Source organism: Tetrao urogallus (assembly GCF_951394365.1).
Source record: "Tetrao urogallus genome assembly, chromosome: 2".
NCBI classification, from domain to species: Eukaryota; Metazoa; Chordata; class Aves; order Galliformes; family Phasianidae; genus Tetrao; species Tetrao urogallus.
The window spans coordinates 101,052,755-101,077,937 of record NC_136814.1 but is presented as its reverse complement, the minus strand read 5'-3'; the positions used below and the strand labels follow the sequence as shown (position 1 = coordinate 101,077,937).

At 35.7% G+C, this 25,183-nt stretch overlaps 1 protein-coding gene across 1 annotated transcript in view; it reads left to right on the top strand.

The window, feature by feature from the left end:
* Positions 1-2,144: 2,144 nt before the first annotated feature.
* Positions 2,145-25,183, top strand: part of APOB (apolipoprotein B) — a gene marked incomplete at both ends in the record, with an annotated part of 35,874 nt that continues 12,835 nt past the window's right edge. Inside the window, 25 exons of the mRNA XM_079550694.1 lie at positions 2,145-2,202; positions 3,817-3,855; positions 6,637-6,752; positions 7,546-7,691; positions 8,724-8,877; positions 9,062-9,217; positions 10,200-10,324; positions 10,511-10,596; positions 11,308-11,527; positions 12,518-12,745; positions 12,934-13,051; positions 13,155-13,301; positions 14,252-14,463; positions 14,854-15,091; positions 15,647-15,823; positions 16,830-17,021; positions 17,624-17,791; positions 18,951-19,162; positions 19,715-19,897; positions 20,122-20,243; positions 20,751-20,961; positions 22,248-22,423; positions 22,574-22,761; positions 23,022-23,167; positions 24,237-24,613. Coding sequence (XP_079406820.1) covers positions 2,145-2,202; positions 3,817-3,855; positions 6,637-6,752; positions 7,546-7,691; positions 8,724-8,877; positions 9,062-9,217; positions 10,200-10,324; positions 10,511-10,596; positions 11,308-11,527; positions 12,518-12,745; positions 12,934-13,051; positions 13,155-13,301; positions 14,252-14,463; positions 14,854-15,091; positions 15,647-15,823; positions 16,830-17,021; positions 17,624-17,791; positions 18,951-19,162; positions 19,715-19,897; positions 20,122-20,243; positions 20,751-20,961; positions 22,248-22,423; positions 22,574-22,761; positions 23,022-23,167; positions 24,237-24,613 — 4,195 coding nt within the window. The remainder of the gene's footprint in view (positions 2,203-3,816; positions 3,856-6,636; positions 6,753-7,545; positions 7,692-8,723; positions 8,878-9,061; positions 9,218-10,199; positions 10,325-10,510; positions 10,597-11,307; positions 11,528-12,517; positions 12,746-12,933; positions 13,052-13,154; positions 13,302-14,251; positions 14,464-14,853; positions 15,092-15,646; positions 15,824-16,829; positions 17,022-17,623; positions 17,792-18,950; positions 19,163-19,714; positions 19,898-20,121; positions 20,244-20,750; positions 20,962-22,247; positions 22,424-22,573; positions 22,762-23,021; positions 23,168-24,236; positions 24,614-25,183) is intronic.

Sequence of the window (25,183 nt, the reverse complement as noted above, 5' to 3'; positions counted from 1 at the left end):
CTTTCTTAATATAATTTTATCCATTTTTAATCATTTTTAATTTTAGTATTAATTTTTTTTTTGAAGGGAATGCTAAACAAACTTGCTGGTCTCTGGCATTACCTTGCGCTTCAGCAACACAGCCTCACCATGGTGACCTCCAACACCAAAACTGCCTCTTTCTAAGTAACATAAAATAACATAAAAATAACAACTCTTAGGGGAAAACAACCAGTGAACACAGCATTCACCGCAGACGGCTTGATCCAAGGACAGCTGGAGAAAGACCAGTGAGGTAACTGTCTTTTAGATTGGAGGTGTACAGCATATACTGAAGATTGGAGCTACTCCCAGTCTGTAACAGAGAATAAATAATTTCACAGAAGTGGCTTTGTGTTTACTTCCATTTGAATGCCAATTTCTTCCAGTGATGATTCCTTGGTGACTAGAAGCATTGTGTGACATTTTGTGCTATCAGCTGTGAAAAAAACCACTGCTCCTTGCCTAGGTAATACAGCAATATAAACCTGTCACAGTAGAATGGGGTTACCTACACATTTATCATGCTATGAGATGAGTCATGACTTCTGTAATCTATTTATGTCCATCCAGTGTCTTGCTAATTCAATCAGTCAGCCTCAGTTTGAGCCCAAAGAAATGCTTGAAGGCAGTGAGGAGGCACAGGAAAATACAGCTAACAAACCTGAACACTGGGCACTCCAGAGCTCTATCAGTTTGCAGTGCTGAAGTGAATAAATACACAGATTTGAAATAATAGTGAAGATCTCTTAATATTTGGATGCAGAAAAGGGATCAAATGATAAAATCATGTTACAAAGTAAAATCACTGTCGTGTATCACAACACATACAGAGACATCTGTGGACATGAAAGTGAACAAAAACCCTCTGTTGCTGGTGTTCACAGACAAAATTTTAACTATGTCTCCTTTATTGAATAGGATGCCTCATGCTTACCATTTGGTTGAACTGATGCTAGGACCTATGTGCTCATAGTGCATCCTGGGAAAGGTAACTTAACCATGAAGGCCAAGAGAGAAAGGGTATGAGGAAATAAGAGGCTTTGAAGATAACTGCTGTGTTGGTAACATTTCAAGGGAAAAGAAATAACTAAACTTTAATTGTTGATTCAGAAAGCTAAGAGGAAGTATTTTGATTTGGGAATGTCAAAACATTTCATTTTCATAAGATATCTGAAAATTAGATTTACTGAACAAAATGGCCTCAACTATTTCCATAGTGTTTGTACTATTGCAGTTAGCTTCAATAGATATGAATTGAGTGAGAATTCAAATGAGTGGGATTTCTCATGACAGAAAACCAAACTTTTTACCAATGTGCATATTCATAAACAATCTTTTCATTTCTCTGAATTTAGTTTTTCTTCAGAGTTTTATCTTCTTCATTCAAATGAATGTTATCAACTCATTCTCATATCTTCGCTACATTAACGAATGAAAGAAATGGAATCTAAAAAAATAAGAAAAGAGAAGAATTATGCAGAGCTCACTTTCGACAGGAACACATTCCGATTGCCAGAATACTGCAAGGAAATTCAACTTTATTTTTAGAAAAGCGTATTAAAAATTATGTAGAAAAAAGAAAAAAAAATGTAGAAAAAAGAAGCTTTTCATTCTTCTGCCTGTAAAGGGAAGATGCCTAAATCATACAGTCATCTCTGATGTTCTGAAGTACTCTCAACATCTATGCCGAAAACATGCTGCAGGGATCCTCATTTCTTCCAGCTCTGATTTATGCATTTTAAGCCTCCCCGTGTAAACACGGGAAATGTCTTTGAAAATGCTTCTAAATGCTGCAGCTTGTGATGTTGTTTTCAAAATTCTGTGAAAAAAAAACTAACCCAACAACTGGGATAGTAACTTATTTCTAGTATATGCTCAGTCTTCTGCCTTCAGGGACTCCCAGCAACCAATGCAGAGCAGTGTTTGGAACACAGTGAGGATCTAGATCTCTCACCTTTGGACCTTTGGCAATTTGCTCTGAGCTTTCTAAACCGTTTGCCTCAGCTGCTTGCTACAGATTATATAAATGAAGGTCCAAGTCAGTAGGCTCATTCTCCCTCTGAGGTGGTGGTGAAGAGGGAGGGAAGGAAAAGAAAGAGGACCAAGAGCATCCAGGGCTCGCCATGGGCCCTGTGCAGCTCTTGCTGCTCTTGCTGCTGCTCAGCAGTGGTGTTTTCACACGTAAGTACCATCTTTTATGTCAGCATTTTTTGCTGCTTTTGCTGAACTTGTTAAAATAAGAAGAAAGTGAAAATCAGCAGGACTGTGGCTTATAGAATTAGAGATGGAAAGAATGATAAAGAGATCATCTCTTCCCCTTCTTGGGCTGGGCAACAAGAGGATCCCAATGCAGGAAAAGTCGCAAATGTTGTCTTTTGACTGTTTTTTGATCAAATTCAATGGTGTTTTGTTTTTTTTTTTTTTTTTTTGCAATTTATGAGAAATTGATACAGTTTACTTTGTCCTGATTGTTTTTCTGTAATGTTGTTCCGTACTCACCTCCATGGAAGTGCTGTCACTTACAATATAGACTTACTCCAGCTGTTGCTAGCCCTTTTTGTGTGTGTGTGTGAAAAAACTGGAAGTGATAAAGTAAAACGTATTTGGCAGGTAGCACTTACATTTGAAATACAGTTTTCTATTGAAGGAAGACAGCCATCAGCAGTAGTAATAAGAGAACTAGGCTAGTGAAGTTTTCTTTCTAAATCAGAAAAGACAGCTTGGGTCAATACGATGCTGCATATTGTGAGCAACCTCTTTGCTTCCCATGAAATGGCTTTTTAGAATATGACTATGTAGAGTTAAGATTTCAGGAATCTTAGGGAAGAGGGTGAGTCTGGCACCAGGGTTTATATGCAGATTCAGGGTTTATATGCAGATACAATTCAGCATCACATTTTGATGCTGACTGGAGTTTTGAAGGATGCTTATTATTAATGTAATTACTATAACTGCTGTACTACTGTACAGCAATCAACATTCTGTTATGGAAGCTTGGAAAATCCACAGGGACTATTCTGAAAACTTCTGGCATTCATATGTGAAAGTCCAAAGAATGATATATCAACACAGGAGTGCAGCAAGCTTAACTACAGTATGCTTTATTCTATTTAAAATAGAGTGATATGGGATGTATCTAAGATATATTGGAGAAAATAATCCTTCTTAAATTGAATGGACTTCCAGTAAGTGTTCTTTTCCTCCAAATTATGAACTCTGAATATTCACGTATATTTTCCACACACACACACAAATTGTTGGAAAAGTTTTGGTTATAGAAAATTACAGTGTTACTATCAAAGTTGTCATTTTTTCAGTGTACAAAGTGCAAATTACAGCATTCATCCATTCTGCAGTTTATCTGTACTCCAAATAGACTAAAATTTTACAGTAAGCAAACTGCATTACATGTGTTGCATTTCATCTGCCTGCCTATAAATTTTGTGCCCACTTTTAAAAAATTTCAAATAACACAGAGCCTTTAAAAATACTGGTCAACCTAGAAGATGATCCTGAGGTTTAAATCAAAGCAATTTAATGTAGTGAACTGAAGATCCTACTTTCAGCTCATCGTTCACAATGTCAGACAATTCATGTAATACTCTTTAAACTTGACTCTGTGTCATCAATGTTAAGCATATTTGTTATTTATGTCAGTGCAAAACTACAGCAATTTTGATATTCATTAGAAAGATCTTGCAATGAAAACTATTTCCATTTTTGTTTGCATAGGCCTTACTCTAAGGCTACAAAACTGCTTGTGCACTTTTAATTCTTGTTTTTTACTATTTACAGAGGAAGAAACACCTGAAAACGGAAACCCAGGATGTTCAAGTAAATGATTTCTTGCATCTGCTTTTGCTGTCTTACATTGCTGTATTAGCTGAATACAATCTTCAGAGTTTTTCCTATTCTGTAAATTTCTTCCTCTGAAATAACTAAAACAAAACTGATGATATTCCAAAGTATTTATTGTCATTTATTTTAGGTAATTAATTATCCATAAAGCTTAGCCCTAAGAATATCAGAAGTTTCATAAGATCATAGAAGATGAGGTGGTGTTTCTAAACTTTTTAAAGTCCCCTTTTAAGAAACTTTACTTTGTTCATTGTTTTGTTGATTTCTTAATTGTCACATGCAAATTTCTTACTCTGGAAATCTGTTTTTATCAAATCTTAAGCTTTATTAATGAGGTTATGTACGTTACAATTACATGGGCTGAATCTCACTTCTTACATTCCCATCACATTGTCTGCTTAGCCCACAGAATTGCACTTGGATATCTAACTAAATACCTGTAGAATAAATCATCAACTCTATCAGCAGGAACAGCAATTCCTAAAAACAAGTCCAGACTCAGGAAATGCTGACTTTATGCCCTATCTAACCTGGCCCTGACTGCCTGGTTAGACACGTAATGTTCCACTGAAGGGTCAAAGTATCAAATGGGTTGTTTTCTTCATTGTCCCTTTTAATCTTCAGGCTTTTTTTCTCTGCTTGGATACTTCAGCACCATCTCCAGGCAACTGAAGTTTTTTTCAGATGCCCCAAATGAAGACTTTTCTGGGCTTCATCGCCAATTTCTTGTGTATTTTTTATATAATAAATTCTTTGTTGTTTCCATTTCTCATCTTGTCATTTCCACATTCCTTTTCCATTTATTGCTGTTTAAAACAGGAAATGAATCAATAATTGTCCTTTTGGCTTTAGTGTAGTACATAGTGACATTGCGAAAATTTCTGAGCATGTACAGTTAAGCAGTGGTAAAGTCCAGGACAGCAGAAAGTAACAGGGATAGTGTAAATTTAAGGTTAATTAGATTACTTAATTGACTTTTCAAATGTTTGCAAGATGCTGAGTGCTAGATGATACTTATTTTTAATTACATTATTTCTTTGTAGCAATTTCATTAAATTCAGTTAAAACACTATTGAAGTATGTAAAGCTTATAAAAATGATAGCCCAAGGAGGAAATACAAAGTTTCATAGTAATATATTATTCTCTTTTCTAAGTGTGTGAATCTGTGACATATATAGCAAGATCCCATTGCTATTGCCATGTGACATAATAAATATTTTATAACAGAGGAGGACTATGCTACATTCATGGCAGGTGCTGGAAAGCAAAGCCATAGAGATTTGATGGTGGGTGTGTGGGTTTACAGCAAGATAACTTTACCTTTTGCTTCTGTAAAAGTAGATCAAATACATTTTGAAAGTCACAAATGACCACGTAGGAGCAATTTAGGAAACTGCTTTTCACTCAGCATCACAGTAACATCACAACCCTGTGAGATGCTCAGTCCAAACCGAGGGAATGATAAGGTTCTGCTTCAGGTGCAACTAAACTGCTTTGACGCTCTCACCTAACATGCCCAATCATATGGTTAGTGTAAAATGATAGCTGTAAATATGGTGGGGATTAACTGTACCTGAGGACATTATGTGGCCTGCATTCCACATTCCAAACATCAAAAGCAGATTATATCCCTGCATTTGAGAGTGAACAATTTTTTTTTTTTTTTTTTTTAGTGTCTGTTACAATATTCATAGAATCATAAAATCACCAAGGTTGGAAAAAACCTCTAAGGTCATCCAGTCCAACCGTCCACCTATCACCAATATTTCTCACTAAACCATGTCCCTCTGTACAACATCTAAATGTTGGTGCCTCCACCACCTCTCTGGGCAGCCCATTCCAGCGCCTGACCACTCTCTCAGGGAAGCATCCCCTAACATCCAATCATTCCTGCCTGTAGGATTCAAAATTATAGACAAATGGCCTCTGAAAACAACAGGCACATGTTTAGTGCTGGTTAAATCCATTCCTTTGAGGAAGCACATTGTTTTGTGGTTTCCTTTGGTATTAAGAGAAACACCTTCATAAATCCTTCCTCCTGCCTCATCCTCACTCAAAAACTTGGTGGTTTTGTCATGCACTGAATGATCTTTACATAGCTAAAATCTAATTATAAGAAAAATAGTCTGCTGTAAGGAAATTCCTTGACTTAATATGTGAATTGATTACAGCGGATCGGTGGTTTTAGGAAGATGTTCTGTAGACTCAGGTGAAATAGTAATGAGGAAAGCTAGATTTGGTGTCCTATTCTTTTCCATGTTTATTTACTTTCAGTCCTTTTCATGTTATATGGAGCTTCTTGCTTCTTCTTTGAACTATTATGTGGAAATCTTAGGTGAAATAAATCATTGTATCAGCAATTTTAAAACTTCCATTTTATTAGTTTAAATAGAACAAATTGAGTCATTTTTAAAACAGTTCTACATCTTAAGTTTTCTGGTGGTTCTGTCATTATCTTTAATGGAATGTGATCTCATGGCCAGATGGGGTCATATTGTCAGCACTCATAATATAGAGCTGTGGAACCAAAAACTTAAAATTTCCAACTAAAAAAATTTGTCTAAGCTGTAGTTTCTTTAGAACTTATCAAGCTGTTCTTTGTCTATGAACTCCTCCATAGCAAATGTACAAGAAAGTAGTGGGACAGTTTGCATGTTTCCTTCATGAGTGCTATACGTTTTAGTTACACATTGATATGGATCTAGATATGTATATCCTACCAAGTGATGAAAACACTTTTGTTTTCCTAATTGCAGAAGATGCAGCCCGATTTAAAAGCCTTAGAAAATATGTTTACTTATACGAAGCGGAAACATCAAGTGGGATCATGGGAACAACAGATTCTCGAAGCGGTTCAAAGATCACCTGTAAAGTAAGGAAACAGGAGTAAATACAACTCATTGGACTGTGTATCAACTAACATACTTGACAGCTGGGTAAAATTATTATTTTGAAAGGCACTCATTGAGAGTCCTGAAGAGTAACTCTCCCTATTCTAGGCAGAATATTCCTTTATACCACTGTATCAGAGCTTTTTGTCCTGTATTTTTAAGGGAGAGGATGAAGACCTGGTAACTGAGCTTTCCTTGGCTACCAGGTTGAGTGTACATCAGATAATTCTACAAGTCAAACTAAAACAACTCACTGATGCCATGATAACCAATTGGTGGTAACCATCAAGCCAGGATCCATACTGTAGGGATAAAAGGCCCTACTGGGCATTAAACTAATGTCTGTCCCAAACCCCCTTCTAGCTTCTCCAAAACATTCCTTTCACTAGTTATTTTTTTTCCCGCAATTAAATAATTGATTTTTATTTTTGGCTTACAGTATTCTGATGTGCAACAGTAATCATTACAATGACACAAGTTTTCAAACAATTATTCTAGTACTGTAAATTTTCAACACCTAAAGTTGCTTTTTTAATATGCGTATAGGACACTTCGTGCCATTAGTCAAACCGATACTTGTTCTCAAGTCTTCTTCCTCAAGCTACCTTAAGCTGTTGAGAGCACTTTGGCATCTTTCACAAGAGCAGCTGTCAGCATGATTCTGACACTTTGCCCAACGCAAGGAACACTGTGTTTTCAAGACTGGAGCTAGATGATAGGGGAACTTGTAATGAAAAAAAAAAAAACAGCTAAACACATAATTTGTATTTTCAGGTTGAGCTGGAGGTACCACAGCTGTGCCAGTTCATCCTGAGGACAATGCATTGCTCCCTAAGGGAGACATTTGGTGTTGACAGTGAGAGAAGAGCCATGCTGAAGAAGTCAAAGAACTCTGAAGACTTTGCAAATGCCATGTCCAAGTAAGAAATATCAGTTATCAGTAACTAATTCATCAATACCTATAGTTTTAGCACTGAATGGCTGGTAACGTAACAGCCCAGACTATACTTTTCCAGGTTTAGGACATGCTGATGATAATATGGCAGGTTTATATTCTGGTTCCATAGCAATTCTCTCCCCATTATGTTTGGGGCCAATGCAGTTCTACCAGGGAAGCTTTTTTTTCTAACCAGAATTTTCACCTAGACTGTCTTTGTAATTTTTTATATCATTTACATCATGAAACTGTTGGTTAGTTCCCTAAAAGATTGCTGTAAGTGGAATATTTGTTCTCATACACAAATTCTCACATGACTGTCTGCAGCCATTTTCCATTGCTGATACGGTACAAAGACTGTGCAATAGAAAGGCATTTGAGACTGAAGTCCGGATTTCCTACCATGATCTTTACTGACCTATGCAACTTATCTTTTCCTTGCTTATCTACTTTTGAAGCTTACTATTACTCCCTCCACCCAATTAGTGCCCAGTGCCTGGTAGTGTATGCATTATTTGTACTTCTTTTTGTTTATTGCAGTGTCTCACACTACACTCCCTCTTGTCTCCCAACCCATAGATCTTAAAAAACTTGGGAGAGTGTTAAAATATATTTTTCACAGTGGAGTTTTTATTTTAAAAATTATTTATTATATTTATTTTAGTCTTTCCCATCATTCTGTAGATAACTGCAGTAGTTAATAATTAGCTCAGTCTAAAAATTTGCTCATCTACTATCTGAATTGTTGCAATTCCAACTTCCAGCCATTGCTCCTGATATTTACTTGTCCTTACATGACGTAGTCTGGTGATACCAGAATGTCCTTGGTTAGAATTTTGCTGGGAAGGACCTACTTTAATAATAATTTTTTTTTAATAGTAGTAATAACAAATATTAAATAACAATAGACCAAGATAAAACATGCTGCTTTAGGTATAGCCTGTTAGTTTAAAACCATGCCTTCCTGGGTGGTTTTAACATGATTTCATACTAATGTCGGGGATTTTTTTGGCAGACATGAGCTAAAATTCAGCACTCAGGATGGAACAAAAGTCAAACTGTATCCAGAGAAGGATGAACCTCTGAATGTCCTCAATCTCAAGAGAGGAATCATCTCAGCTCTCCTTGCACCAACGGAAACAGAGGAAAACATAAAAACAATTTCCATGGTAAGAGTTTTGAAAAGCATTCACTTTGTTTTCTTAATAAGTGGAATAAATCTCACCTAGTAGAGTTATTCTTGATATAATTTTCGGAAGATCTGGAAATTCAGATAACAGTGTGTGCATTTCTGCCAGAATAGAAAGTGTCTGATGACATCCTTAAAGACACTGATTCCTTTCCTCCTTCTAGGATACCGTTTATGGAAAGTGTGACAGTGAGGTTGAGTTCAAATCCAGAAGAGGAAGTGTTGCAGAAGATATTTCAATTAACAGGAACCTGAAAGCCTGTGACAACTTCAGTCCAATCAGAGATTATGTCAGCCCTGTTGCCATTGTTAAAGGACTAGTAAGTATACCACTACAAAGTCTGTAATATAACATTCTTCTACATCGCTTAAAAAGATAAGCAACTACTAATTTTGTATTGACCTTATAAAAGGTTTTCTGAGCCCCTATGTAAGAGCAGCCTGTGGGTTTGTTGGCAGTTAGTAATGAAGAACAGATGCAGAGAAAAATAATGTAACTATCTTTGATGTTTCTCTCCTGAATTCTTGGAGGAAACCTTGTAATAGTTGGAGTTGGTACTGTTGACTGCACAATAATCTATCAGATTATATACAACATTTTTATTTTGTGGGTCAATATTCTCAACATTCCCACTTCATGTAAACCATATAATCCTTCAACACTCAGATATGTCTGTGATATGCAGGAGAGGGCTCTAAATCTCCTGAAATAAATGTTTTGACATGCTGTTCAGGCTACTTACAAATCCCTTAGAATCAGATGCAGTTGCTTGCATGAATATTTGCAGATTTCTTCCTGATACCGCGGCATCTGTGCTATTCAGTGTTTTTCCTAAGAAAAAAAAATAAAAAGAAGAATTCATATCATTCTAAAAAGCACATTTTATAACTTCTGCTACTTCTACACCTAGCTGTAGAAAACTTCAAAATGTGTGTAAGAGTGAAATTAGAAAGAACATCAGTTGTGGTGAGGGTCCTGAACTACTCTAAAAATTACAAGCTAGTTTATATGAACTAGTCCTATATTCTATATAATAATATATATATTATATATAAGAATATCATGAAGTAACTACTATGCCAAACAGCACAGTGATGCCTGAGGAAAAATATCTGTGGGATTTTTGCTTGTAGAGACTTACGTTTGCTAGTGGCACAATTTCCTTTTTGCATGAGAATGATTACAAGTTATGCACCATCCAATAGACTATAAGAGTTAAGGTTTCAGGAAAACTAGCAAACTTTAAAACTGTTTCCTATACTATTCAATAAAATAACTGCCAATTTTTTTTCATTTTACAGAACATCCCACTGTCTACCCTTCTTAGTAGCACTCAATCCTGTCACTACAATATTGATGCAAAGAAAAAACATATAAGAGATGTTGTCTGCAGTGAAAAACACCTGTTTCTGCCTTCCTCATACAAGTATGTTGATCACTATTTATAATTACCATTTTAAAATAAATATTCATTTTAGATGCTAACGTATCAAATTCTATCTTGACTTTATCCCTAAATCTGCACTTTGTTTGCAAGGATGCAAGAAGTGTAGGAAGATCCCTCAAATAATTTTGACTCAACTAAAGCACTGAATTTTTGTTTGTTTGCTAGAAATCAGTATGGTATGATGACAGAAGTCAACCAGACACTGAAGCTTGAAGATAATCAGAGGATGAGTAACAGAAATTTTGATGGAGGTACAGCTGCAATTCTAAATAAATGTCAAATAGATGAACTAATTTTTTTTTTTTTTTCAAACAGTGAATTTGTTGAAAATGTGTTTGAGAACACAAATGATAATTTTGAATGAATGTCCATTGACTTAGACAGAAAAAAGATTTGGGGAGAAATGTGAAAAAAAAAAAAGAAAAGTTTAAAAATGCCTTGTAATTCTACACAATCTTTGTCTTTTTAATTTTGAAATTAATCTTTATAATTAAAACATTCTGTATAATCTAAATAATGGAAAGTAATTCTAATCTTTTTGAACATGACTTTAACAAGACTTTTTAAATTAAGTGTAATTTCTTTTGTAGCTTCAGTTGCATCAATTAATACACGTTCGGTTCTGAAATGCCCTTCTTTACTATGCAATTGTTATTGCATTTTCAGAGCATGTTTTTTCCTAAGATATACTCACTCATTAAAAGTTAGAAAGGTGAACTCTGCTAATATACAAGGTGCCAAGAAAATGTCTTAATAAAATTTTCAGATGCTTTATGCAAATAAGTATCATTATTCTACTTTGGGGAGAATTGCATTTAAATTCCATTTATTTTTACAAAATGTTCAGTTGTTGAACTTCAACAATTGCAGTATAAGGCAATCTAAGCAGTTGATATTAATTATATTCAGTGTAGAGAGCTCCTTGATCAAGTAATGAAGACTGTTATTGCTTTAACTCCTAGATGAACTGGAAGAGAAAGGGCTTGCACTGGAAAGCACAGATGCTAAATTTTCCAGGCAGGGTGATGCTGTTTTGAAAATTCTTCAGGAACTGCAGAAACTCACCGCCTCCCAGCAGAACCAGCAGAGAGCAAAACTCTTTTACAGATTTGTTTCTGGACTTAGAAGTTTACACAACAATACTCTTGGCTCTCTTGTACCAAAGATGATGGAAACTTCAAGGTATGTTGCAGCAGTTCCAGCATGTGTTGATGCCATAGCAAAATAATTCCAAGGTTGATGATTCACTGCACATTCTCTCAAAATGTAGTTTAAATAGATATCAAGATTGTCTCTCGGAAAGATAGGTTTCATATTAATAATCTAGAGAAAGAAGTAAGAGAGTAAGACCTATGAATATTTTTCCATCAGAAGTGCTCAGATGGTAATAACTTGAATATTGAATAAATGAAAACAGTTTAAGAATTTAAATAGATGTGAAAGTTCCAGACATCTATGAAGTACTAATATTGCTTGATCATTACCTGATCAAATCTTCTCATTTTAATGAAGAAACGGAACTATAAAGTAAATTGAGTTGAATATAACAGTGTAGGGTTTTCCTCCCCACCACCAAGCCAAGTGTATATGCCTGATGCAATCCAGTAAACATGTTATTGTGGCCAAATATCTTTGATCTAGTTTTGCTCAAGGACAATGTAATTCCAAATTCCAAGAACACAGTTTTGAAAGTGAGATTTTAGAGCCACGTAAGGGCACAAACCTTTGGTTTGACATTGACCTCCACTCCTAAATCCTACTATTCCTGTCTTGGCTGGATTTCAGGGAGTTTATGCATACTTTATGTCCTCAGTCTCTAGAGAGAGAGAGCCTCAGTCTGATTCAATGTATTATAATATTGAAAGTATGGAAAATCTCAAAGTCATGAAAAAAAATAGATATGTCTGTGTAATTGTACTACTGTTAATATTTTTCATCTTGTTTTTATCTAGTCATGTATTATCATGATTTGCAAAATTAAGCATCTTCTTCCTGATTAGCAATTGTGCGTTTTACTTCTGGCCATACATTCACCAGACATTTATATTAACCTAATATAATTAATTAATTAGACCTAAGCAAACATGTCAAATGTTTCTTTCAAACATGAAGCATAAAGGAATAACTGCAAACAAAAAATTCATTAATTAAAGCCATTGCTTTTCCTTTCAGTTCCATCACGATTCAGGCCCTGATTCAGTGTGGGACTCCGGAGTGTAACAGTGCAGTCCTTCAGATACTGAGAACTGGGAACGTGAATCCACTTGTGGTTGACCTGGTCACGTATACCCTGGGACTCTTGCCTTCTCCAACTCCAAAAAGAATCCGGGAAATGCTTAACATGGCCCAATATCAGCCAAGTAGAGCTTCCTTTTATGGCTTGAGTCATGCTGTTACCAAGTAAGTAATGGCAGCATGTGATTTTACAAAATAGCATCAAGAGAACATTACGATGTGTGAACTGTAAGACCAGTCCTCCTGGAGGGCTTTTTTTTTGCTATTCTCTTGAATTTGTTCTACTGAAATAAGAGAATAAATAGACATTTCCCATTTTAACCATTTGTTTCTAATGCATTTTTTTGCTTCAGGTTTTATAATGAGAAGATGATTGTGACAGAGGAAATAACAGATGTTGCTGACTTCATGGTATCACTGCTTGGCACTGAGTGTTCTGGAGATGCTGAACTCATATATCTCACACTTCGGGTATTTTTATTTGCTTCTTTCCTTACCATAGCACATATATTACCTTGCTTCTGTTGGTGGAGAAAAGAAATTAATCATCTTTCTTTGTTTTCATCACTGGCAGGCTATTGGAAACATGGGTGCAGTAATGGAGAAAGCTAAACCCAGCCTGAAGGCTTCTCTTAAAACATGTATCAGAAATCAAGCTGCATCACTTTCGGTTCAAAAAGCAGCTATACAGGCATTCCGGAAGATGACCATTACAGAAGAGGTAATGCACAAGAACTAGCATAACCTGTGTTCAGTTCACCTTCACTGTTCACAGAAATAATTGAATAAAATAGGACACTCCTATCAATTCATAATTTTACTACCTTCCTTTTAGCTGCTTCCTGCTCTAATAGTACTTCTTTAGTTAGTTTACTTCTTATCCAGATGTCTGAGAAATTCGTCTGATTCAGTGAATGTTACTTCTTTGAGGAGAAGCTGCTTTGGACGCTTTGAGTTTAAATGGGAAATTTCCTGCAAGTGATTTAAATGGAATTCTGCTTATTTGAAGCTGGGTTTAAATAAGGAATTAATTCAAATCTAAATGAATTTACTAAGAAAAATCAGGTTGCTATTTCATACTGGCACATTGTTATCATTGTTGTTCACAGTGTTGCTTAGATTTGTGTTTACGTTACAATAGCATGACAATTTCAACATCAATAAGTTCATCTCACCTAAAAGGTGAGATCTGGTTAAGACAAGGCTTAAGGAGCCTGGGAGCCCAAAATTGTATGGAGCCCACATCCTCAGACTTACTTCCATTTAAGGCATTCAATTTTTTATTATTGTTACTATTTATTTTCAACCTATGCTTTCAGTTTTCCTACAGTGGGGCATTTGATCACCTTCTTTTCCTAAACTGAATGACAAAAATGTTAAGTTTTTTCTGCAGACCAGAACACTTCAGATTCCCCTGCAAGAAAATCATTTTTAGAAAAAACAAATTAATCTGCCAGATACAGAGTAAGAAAATCTATTTTAATAAAAACATAATTTCTGTGAAAAGATCTAAGAAACTGTATCAGAATATTATCAATGACAAGACTTTGACAAGTTTTAGAAAAAAAAAGATACTATGTAATTATGCAGTCTTGAAGAAATTACATACTTGAAATGATCTCATGCTGTCTATTCCCAAAGGAGTATGACAACCTTGTTATGTTTATGTAGGATCGTTCAGCACTTATGAAAGAATTCCAGGAAGGAGATGCACCTACAGATAAACGTCTAGCAACCTATCTGCTACTGATGAAGAATCCTTCCCCAAGTGATCTCACAAAGATTATGAGAATCCTCACAAGGGAAAAGAACGAGCAAGTGAAAAGCTTTGTCGCTTCACACATTGCCAACATCCTAGACTCTGACGAAGTAGGCATTGAAGAGTAAGTAAAATTTTGTTATCTACTGGTCTCCTAAGAAGAACGAAGTTTTTCCATAACTTCGACTTCATAACTTCCATAATAATTAGTTTGATTTAGTTTAGTAGTGTGAGTTTTGTATGGGTTTTCTCTTATGATTGATTGATATGATGATTTGTTTGCTGGTTTGTTTTCTTTGTTTGAAGAACATCAACTGAGTAGATCTGCAGCTTTTTTAGGGCAGTGCTGCTCTTGCCCTTAGACTTACTGTCAGTGTGTGCAGAGAGCTAGCCGTCTATACAATCACCTTAGTTGTATGAACGTCTGCAAATGACTCAAGATATCTCTCACTTAGAGATAAAGATTTTTTGCAATTCATGCTGATCATATTTGCTTTGCTGTCCTTTTTCCTAGTCTAAAAAGCCACGTTGAAGAAGCGCTGAAAGGAAACGAGGTTCCAACAGCCAAAGATTTCAGAAAATTCTCACAAAATTATCAAGTTTCCAAAAGAGTTTCTGTACCTGGCCTCGATCCCATCTCTGCCAAAGTAGAAGGAAATGTGATATTTGATCCAAACAGATATGTTCCTAAAGAAACTATGCTGAAAACCACCCTGAATGTGTATGGTTTTGGCCCAAGTGATATCTTTGAGGTACAATTATCAAAAGCTTTGCTAGCATTCATCTGTTTTCTTTCTCACTTCTGTTTGCTTATAACAACTTTCCATGAATAATGTATTGTTTTTACAAGCTTTGAGAGAAACCTAAAGATCACTGTGCTTACAAGGAGACTTTCATTTGATCTCAATGGGCTTTAGAGCAAGCCATCTGTTATGTGATGTCACTTGCCATTGCCTGGATGGACGACCCTGTTGGAGTTATTAAAGGCCACAGCTAGGGTAAAATGAACCCATCTGTAACAAATGGACTTCACGCTAATGAGTCATTACTGGCACACTGAAGTACTCATAGTAGATTCTAAGTGAGATGCAGCCTATGTGTAGGTTTTATGTTGGATGTGTCGCCGACGAGAGAAAATTAATCATAGTATCTAGTATTCTCTTAGCTTGCATATTTTCCCTTAAGAATCATAGACTTGTAGGATATACTGTAAATGCATTTTTTGTTCCCCAGAAAGTCTGTTTGTTGTAAAGGTACAAAGAAGTGGAGAACCTCTCTTAGTTATGGCATTGTTCTGTTCATTTCAGCTTGGCTTGGATGGAAAGGGATTTGAACCAACACTGGAAGCTTTGTTCGGAGAGAAGGGATTTTTCCCAGATACAGCAAGCAAGGCCCTGTACTGGGTTGATGGCAAAGTGCCAGAGCAGGTTTCCAAGGCTCTCTTTGACTACTTTGGTTACTCCCACGATGGCAAGCAGGATCAGGTATAGTTTGAAAGCATTCTCTGTGCAGCACAGCAATCCTATATTTACATAGTAATTACAGCGCTTACATGTTTATTGTATATGAACTTTCTCCTTTTTTAATATGCTAAAATGGAAGTCCTTAATGCTGTTTAACAGTGTTCTTTCTTCATGGCTTGTGGGATAGCTTGCACCAGTACAGGTTGGGGGATGACCTGCTGGAGGGGAGCTCTGCGGAAAGGGACCTGGGTGTCCTGGTGGATGACAGGTTGGCCATGAGCCAGCAGTGTGCCCTTGTAGCCAAAAAGGCCAATGGCATACTGGGGTGCATTAAAAAGAGCATGGCCAGCAGGTCGAGGGAGGTGATCCTCCCCCTCTACTCTGCCCTGGTGAGGCCTCATCTGGAGTACTGCGTCCAGTTCTGGGCTCCCCAGTACAAAAAAGACAAGGATCTCTTGGAAAGAGTCCAGCAGAGGGCCACGAAGATGGTGAAGGGCCTGGAGCATCTCTCCTATGAAGAAAGGCTGAGTGAACTGGGTCTGTTCAGCCTTGAGAAAAGAAGACTGAGAGGAGACCTGATCCAGGTCTATAAATATCTGAGGTGTGGGGGGCAGAATGGCGATGCCGGATTGTTTTCAGTGGACAAGGGGAAACGGCTGGAAACTGCAGCATAGGAAGTTCCGCACAAATGTGCGCAAGAACTTCTTTACAGTGAGGTGACGGAGCACTGGAACAGGCTGCCCAGGGAGGTGGTGGAGTCTCCTTCTCGGAGATGTTCAAGACCTGCCTGGATGCCTACCTGTGCGACCTGCTGTAGGGAACCTGCTTTGGCAGGGGGGTTGGACTCGATGATCTCTGGAAGTCCCTTCCAACCCCTACAATTCTGTGATTCTGTGATTCTATGGGCCTTTGTCTGGAGGAAGAAAAAATGGCAACGCTAACTGATATTCAGTGTGTTATTATTCTAGATACATGACCTTACGGAGTTCTCTAAATCTATTTAACTACTTTCTGACTGAATTTTCAGGACATCACTAAAGCAATAATTCTTAACCTTGAAAAACTGATAAAAGAATTGAGCAAGAAGGAAGCCCCTGAAGGAAGAGCATTTCTGCGAATTCTGGGAGAAGAGCTTGGGTACATGAAACTCAATGATTTCAAACTGCTGGGAAGCGTGGTTCTAGAGTGCTTTAAAACTCTTCAGAGAATTCCTGAAATGGTATGTTTCTAATTTTTCAGCATGTATTATTCACCACTATTTCTTTTTCTACCAGTTGTTTATAAAGTTCTGATTTCATTGATATATTATATGAAGAATGTACATTTGATGCCTACTCTGGTCACGTAAAATAAAAATACTTAAAATGAAATATCTAAATTTAGTCTGAAGAACTCTAAGGAACCCATAAATACCTATCAGTAACTAAGTAGAGTGCTTCTTGTAGATGAGTGAAGGAAAGGAAAAAAAGGAGGGTTCAGATATTATTGCAGAATTGTTATATATTGTGGAACAATTCCTAAAACCTCAGTGTTAGCCAGTATGGTATATTACTGATTTTTTAATTGTGAGATATATATATCAATATTAATTAATACTATATCATATTAAAAAGAAAATAGAATGTAGTACAGTTCAGAAATATGTAGTAAAACACTGCTTTTGATGAAGTCAGAAAGACATTTTGCTATTGACTTCGGGGAAGCCAGAATGTTACATATTATCTAAATCAATTCACATTCAGTTGTGGATATCAAAGCAGGTGATAAAATCTAGTATCCAGCATTGATTAGTTAATATTTGTTTCCTTGTTTGATTCACAGATTGCACAAGCCATCTCAAGAGGTGTTGACAAGGACTTATTTGTCCACTATATGTTTATGGACAACGAGTTTGAACTCCCAACTGGAGCAGGTTTGCAACTGAAGTTTGCCTTGTCTGGAATAGTGACACCTGGGGCCAAAGTAGCTGTGAAACTTCATCAAAAAAGTGTAAGTCTCAACAGCTCTCTTTATTTTGTCTTCTCTTAATACTCAGCAACCTCATTTAGGGATTAAACTGTTTACACCGAAAGAATTTTTAAAACTATAAAATACTCCTGAAATAAAAAATAACTTACTCATTAGAGGCCTTCAGTTAATTCATGGATAAAGTTTACAATCAAATGAGAAGTAATGTATAAAGTAAGTCAAGTATGTGATATAATGATATGTATGAATTAGATATATTTTAATAATCCATTACAGCCAGTTCTTCTCCTGTGTATTTCTCTCTCCATGATCTCAAATGAAAATAGTGCAAAAAGCTGCAGCATGTGAATTTGGTGTTCGAACCAAACAGTTAATAAAAAATGTTGATGTAACTAAATTAAAGTGAAATTTTTGCCTTCCAGTTAAAAGAAATATTGGAAAATGGGTTAAGCAAAACTTTTCTACAAGAAATATTTTACAATTTTAAAAATTACTGTGAATGTGTCAAAAAAAACATTCTCCAGTTAAAATTTTAAATGAAATATTTGGAATCTTTTTTTCAGTTTTTGTAATTATTTTGTTCTATTTTAGACAATATTTTATATAAAGTCTTCAGTAGTTTCAGTTCACTAAACTTTTAATTTGAGAATGTGTGCAGTATTTAAGTAAATTTTTTTAAAGGCCTTTAAAGTTGTTCTTGGCTGCCATTACATTACTTGTGGAATCTTTTCCAGAATTTTGCATCCTGTCCCTTCTTGCTGTAATGGTGAAACCAAAAGCTTGAAAAGAAGCTGTTTTCTGCTTAGAGAAATTGAAATCTTTGATCCAAAGTTTTCAAACACTTTACTCATTGTTTTGGAGAATTGCTATATTTTCTCTACAGTGGAAAACTGGTTCTTGTTTTCAGATTTAAAGATACGCGCAAGTAACTTCATGTACAATATCCTTCTGCAGAATGACTACTTCTGTGTAAGGTTTCCCAATGCTATAATCTTGCTGTATTTGCTGCATGACAGCTGTCACTTACTTGCTCCCTCAGCTGATTTGATTTGGGAATCAACTTTTTGAATAGCAAAATAAATTATACAAAATCTACCTCTAGATTATCAAGATTGAGGACATTGTGTTCTAAAAAGTATTTTGGGAAAATGAAATACATTATTTTGTTTTTATTAAATAGATGCAAGCAGAACTCATTGCTAAACCTTCAGTAGCAGTTGAGTTTGTAACACATCTGGGAATAAACATGCCTGAATTTGCTAGAAGTGGCGTGGAAATGAATTCCAATATATTCCACGAGTCTGGAATTGAAGCACATGTTAGCGTGAAAGCTGGACAGCTGAAATTCAGCATTCCTGCCCCAAAGACACCAACAAAGCTCCTCAGTATCAGGTAATGGGAAGTGAATGAGAATTTTGAGATGTATTTTTCCCTTTTCTTGATTTTTCACTATGATAGAATTTGAGAGATTAGGGCAGACACAGAGAAATTTTCAGTTTAGAAAAATCTCAGGCACTGTAAAACTGGGATAACTTTTCTTGTAAGATAAGTAAATATTTTAGGAGCCAGGCCTTGCAGATTCTTTAATTTGTCACTATTTTCTGTGACTTCCAGTAAGATACTTACCGTTTCTTTGATTTACCAGGATTTCTCTCACATGAACTTATTGTATTAGCAATGCCTGGTTTTAAGTGGAATTTAAATGAATGGCTTACATTAACTGGAGAGGATATGTGGCTCAACACATGAAATTATAATTATCGCTAATAATGCTTGTAATAATAGTAATAATACACTACTTGATCATTTAACCACCAAATGTCATTTCATTAAGCCCCTACCTCAGTTATTTTTATTCAGAGTGTAACGTTACTAATAGAGCAACTTATGTGCAAATATCTGAACTCCTGTTCTGGGAAAAAATGAGTTGTTTTTCTTTTCCAGCAACACACTACATTTGGTGTCTCCAGCCAAAACTGAAGAGATTCCACCTCTGATTGAGAACCGAGAATTCTCAACTTCGTGCAAGCCTTTCATTTCCGGTCTAAATTTCTGCACTAAATTATTGTACTCTAATGCCAGCTCCATGGAGGCAGCTCCATATTATCCCTTGACTGGAGAAACCAGGTAAGTTAGGAAAGCTTTGACTGTCTATTTTGGGTTAACTAACCTTCCCTCTTAGGGCTTATTATTGCATTACCCTTTTACCTAAAACTTGCCTTTAAAAATATTGAAATGCAGACAAGCTTGAGCAGCTCAGAAAGAGAGCTATTAAGAATTGTCTGGTTCCTCCTGTTTGTGGTCATAGCAAAATCAGTTATTTACAAGATGTTTGTTTACTCCTCCTTTAGATTTGAAGTTGAAATAGTGTCCACAGGGGAAGTGAAAGAATACTCTGCAAGTGCAAACTATGATCTGCAGAGAGAGGGAAATGACCTGGTAGACACATTAAAGTTTGCAGTACAAGCAGAAGGTAAGAGTCTGAAAAAGAAATATGGTTTAGCTCTGTTTTGATCTGTATGTCACTGAACTGAAAAAAAGATTTTTATGAATAATACACAGTAGAGCTATTTGTGAAATAATACATTCTTTTCACACCCAATCACTCTAATTTTGTTTCGTATTTGCAACCACATTACAAATTCTTCATGATTTTGTATCTCTAAAAATTTCTTCATGAGATTTAAATTAAATTTGGATGTCAATGAATGAAAGAATGGAAAAGGAGAAATTAATGATTTCTACATAAACAATAGGAAAATTACAGTTCTGATGAAATATGAAAGTAAAGTATACAAATGGAGAAAAACTGCTTAAAACACAAGATGTGTTGTTTTTTTTTTTTAATGAGAGACCCATTCAGGCTTTCTTTAGATTTTCAGAATGGTATAATTTCCAACTGATTCTATTTTTTCTCCTTCTTAGAGAAATCCAAAATGCTCCATGGTCGTGAATAACAAGACTATATTATATTTTCCAGGTGTAAAGCAGCATGAAGCCACACTGACCTTTAAGTACAATAGAGACAGGAAGATTCTGACCAGTGACGTCTCCATTCCAGATGTTGATGTTGACTTTGGTACTAAATTCAGAATCACTGATGAATCTGTTTCTGGGAAGAAAGCATATACCTTTGTAATAGACTTTAATAACAAGAAGATTTCTGAAGTTACTCTTAGTGGACAAATAAGGTAACTCAGAAGACCACTTTTTCAGACTTTTTCAGATATCTTTGGATACGATAACTGAAGTTTTTATTGAAGGTATAAATTTTTGGAAAAATAATAGCCCAATTTGGATAGATTGCTCATATATATACAGATAGACGTATAAAATTGTCATTCAACTCCCCTTTGAAAATCCTTGAAATATTTTATTTGTAATCTATCACATATACATAATTACACCTAATATACCAAGTGATCCTTTCTACCACATGTTTTTGTGTAATTTGTATTGCAAGTTTTGAGAGGTGGTTCTTCCATGTTCGCAAACATAACTACAAGGATGACATTTTGCTAGAGTTGTTGCAGGTGTGATGTTCCAAGGATATAAGCAAGGCAAAGTTTGTACAGAGAGGTATTAGCGTTTACTAGGTGTATTCAGCTCTAACAAAGTTATTGCATCTCCCCATGAAGGGTCCTAACAGCACTCAATAAGCAACAAAACCAAAAATAGCTGAGAGCTTCCTGTAAAAATTCCCACGCTTCACGATGAGAATATTTCCGGGAACATCTACAGGGGAGCTAACAAAAATGTTCAGCCTGCCAGGGTTTCTAAAATTGTCTGCCTCACAAGCCCATGGTGAAATGAGCTGATCACATTCTTTAATAAACCTCAATCTTCCATGGAATTCTGTGATCTTGATGGTGCCCCAGGGAGTCTTTGTCTTTGCTGTTCATGCAGAATTGCCTCTGATATCAGTGGGAGTTTTGGACAGATGTCGGGGACCTCAATTCCCTTTCATTTGCACTAACATAATATTAGAATTTTGCTCAAGTCAACAAAGTTACAAGATATAAAATAAATGTGGGTAAAGGAAAATGAAGCCCAGTGGCATAATATATCTTGTCAACTGTTTTGTTTTTATCTTATTCATGGTCACACTCAGTATCCTTAGCAGAGAATTCAGCTTGAGTAAGGAGTTCAGAATTTGGTTCAGATAGAATATTACCAGACAGGTTGATATTTCCTTCAGTTTCACTATTATGGAATTATACTGAGCATATTAAGGAATTAATATTTTGTGTATCCACACAGTCATATTTTAACAATTTTCCTTAAATTCCCAAAGTAACCAATTGGAGCTGAAGACAGTCACTGACTCAGAAAGAACTTCACAAGTTTGATTAGTTCTGTGTCTATAAAACCTATTCTGCTTTTTACACTCTTTTTAAATGCTGAAATTGCTCCTGAAACATAAGTAAAAGAGTAGAATGAAATGTTGTATATTCACACTTACATTTCACTTTCACAGATATGCTGGAATGGAAGAAGCAATGCTAAGAGGCACCGTTTCTATTCCACGTCTGCAAACTGAACTTAGAACTGAAGCACTGGTTAATTATTCACCCACCAAAGGATACCTTCAGATGAGCTCAGCTGTAGAAACTCATGGGAACACAATTTCAAAAAGAGTTCTTCTCAGATATGGTATGGGCAAAAACATAATTCATGTGTACAGACTTTAAATGTAAACACCTTCTAACCTTTGTTTATATTATATCCCTAAATAGAACATAAATATTACCAATTTTAACCTTTTTTTTTTTTTTTTTTTTTTTTTTAATCCATTATTTTCAGATTCTGAAAAAGCTGAGCTAGAGTGGAATTCAGGTGCCACTGCTGCTGTGGGCAGAATGTCTTCCAGCTTCCAAGTTGACTTTTCAGACTACTCAAAGACTTTAGAGAAGTATGCCAACGAACTGCTGGATCAGAAAGTCGCTCTTACAGATATGACAATGCGACATATTGTATCGCAATTTGTTGTGGTATGTTTCAGTCTACAGTTACAATTACAGTATCAGCATGTAATCCTCATTAATTTTTGTGTCCCCAAGGGAACCAAAACTGGGACAGTTTTGTAAAAGCATTCAATTTGAATAAGTTTTAGTTTTTCAACTTTGGTCAAGCCAAACAATTTATCAAATGCCTAGTGCTATATGAATAGTTACACTGGATTTCAAATAATTTATATAACTTGTGAAAGGTTAGGAAATCCTAAAACATGTCATTTACTTTGTACCAACAGGCAACCAACACCTGGCTGCAAAAGACATCAAAAGATGTCCCCTATGCCCAGACTCTACAAGCCAAACTAAGTGGACTCCAGGAACTGAACATTCAGAAGATTAAACTGCCTATTATCTCCATTCCTGAGGAACTTTTCCTGAAAAGGTAGCTAGAGAAATTGTGATAAGCAATGAGCAACAAAAAGAGAGACTGACAGGCAGACAGATAGAATATTTCTTCTGTCACTACAAAATTAAACCATAAACCAGCCAACACGATCTAGACATTAAAATGCTCATGTACAGTTGATTTCATTGCAGTTTCTAGAATATATTGTTCTTGCCAATTAGTGTTCACATTGCTTCACTTCCTATGCATAAGGATTCAAGGAACAGTTTTGCTTGGAAATATCTAAATTGGTTTCCCCACAACTACTGCTGAGATAAACTGAAGCATAGTTGTACAGCTTACAGCTTGCTTATGAACCACGAAAACACTGATGGAAAAAATAAATGTAAAGTTTAAGATTGCATTATAAAAACAGATGGGGAGCAGCATTGCTTGTTATCTCTCTTTGTACTGCTTTTCCATGTAGTTTTACAGTGGTAATATGAAATGTTATATCTCTATTGGTTTCACTGTGTTCATAAGCGAACTATTAAGAAGGAAAATATTTTTTCTCCTAAATTCTCATCAGCAGTGCACACTAGAAATTTTCTGAATGTTATCAATTTTTGTTTGAATTCCTTCATTTTGAGGATCCTTTTCATGCTTCTGCATCTTTTCATGAATGTGCATAAGGCAGATTTAAATTTGGATTCTTAGAGTAGAAAATCAAATGCAAGATTGATAACAATTTCATATTTGACCGCTTGAATGGCACTCTGTACCTGTGAGCGTAGGTTAGTTAATCTCTGAACAAGACCTAGGAATGCTTGAATTCTAATCCTAGGTGGTATGGAAATAATGTAATTCTGGACTTCTCAATCTCTCAATTTTATTTTATCTCTCTAATAAAATAAAGGGGAAAACATTGACAGAATTCACCATTGTCAAAAATGCTTTGAAGATAAGTGCTGTAAAAATGTTGATAGATTGTCATTACACTTCTCTCTAAATCTAAAGTAAGGATACAACCATTTAAGCAAGCCTAGTATTCTGGGATTAGTAGAAATCATTTCTGTGTATGTCATGGAGTTGCATAATTTTTAACAGAATCACTTTTACTTTCTAGTGAAGGCCGGATCAAATACAGCTTCAATAAAAACAGTTTTCTAATTAATATTCCATTACCATTTGGTGGAAGATCATCCCATGACATAAGAGTGCCACAGACTGTTAAAACACCTCGTCTGGTAATAGAGTCTATGGGAATAAACATACCATCTCAGGAATACAGAATGCCAACATTTACAGTTCCAGAATCCTATCCTCTTCTTGTGCCTTTATTTGGTGCTTTAGAGGTCTCCGCTAGTGTGCACAGCAACTATTACAACTGGACAGCAGCGTACACTTTGGCAAATAGCAGCACGGAGAAAACATCCAGAATAGGAACTACTTACACTGTGAATGCTGATTCTGTTTTTGAGCTACTATCCTATAACATGAAAGGTAAGAATATGTTCTGATTCTATAATACTGCCTAAACTATTTTGATGATATGTACCCTTTTTTTTTTTTTTTTATGCATCCTGTATCACACCTTCATTTTCACATTGCTTATTTAAAGAAAGAGATCCTGTAATCTCTTTGTTTTTAAAGATGTTATGTGAATTTGTTATTTAGGAACTAAAGGTGAAGTCAAATAATGCATTCATAACGGATTTATAATAATCCATCTTAAAGTGTATATTTTCCAATATATTTCATACTGAAGTACAGTTCTTCACAACTGAAGGCTTGATCAGATAAATAGTTGTATATTTGACTAGTTAAGTGTTTTCGAAATCAGGCAGGTGTGTAGCTGCCAGTTTCTTCTCTCTATGTGTAGATATGTATATAAATATATTTTTTATCATTTGTGTAAGTCCACATACTGACATTACCATATAGAGTTAGTCCAGATCCAGACTAGTCAAGAGTTAAAATAAGGGTTTTTTTAAGATATTTCTTCTCAAATTGCAATTTGTGTTCTCAAAATGCAAAAGTTCTGGCTAACTTTAGTTTCTTCTAAATTCTTCA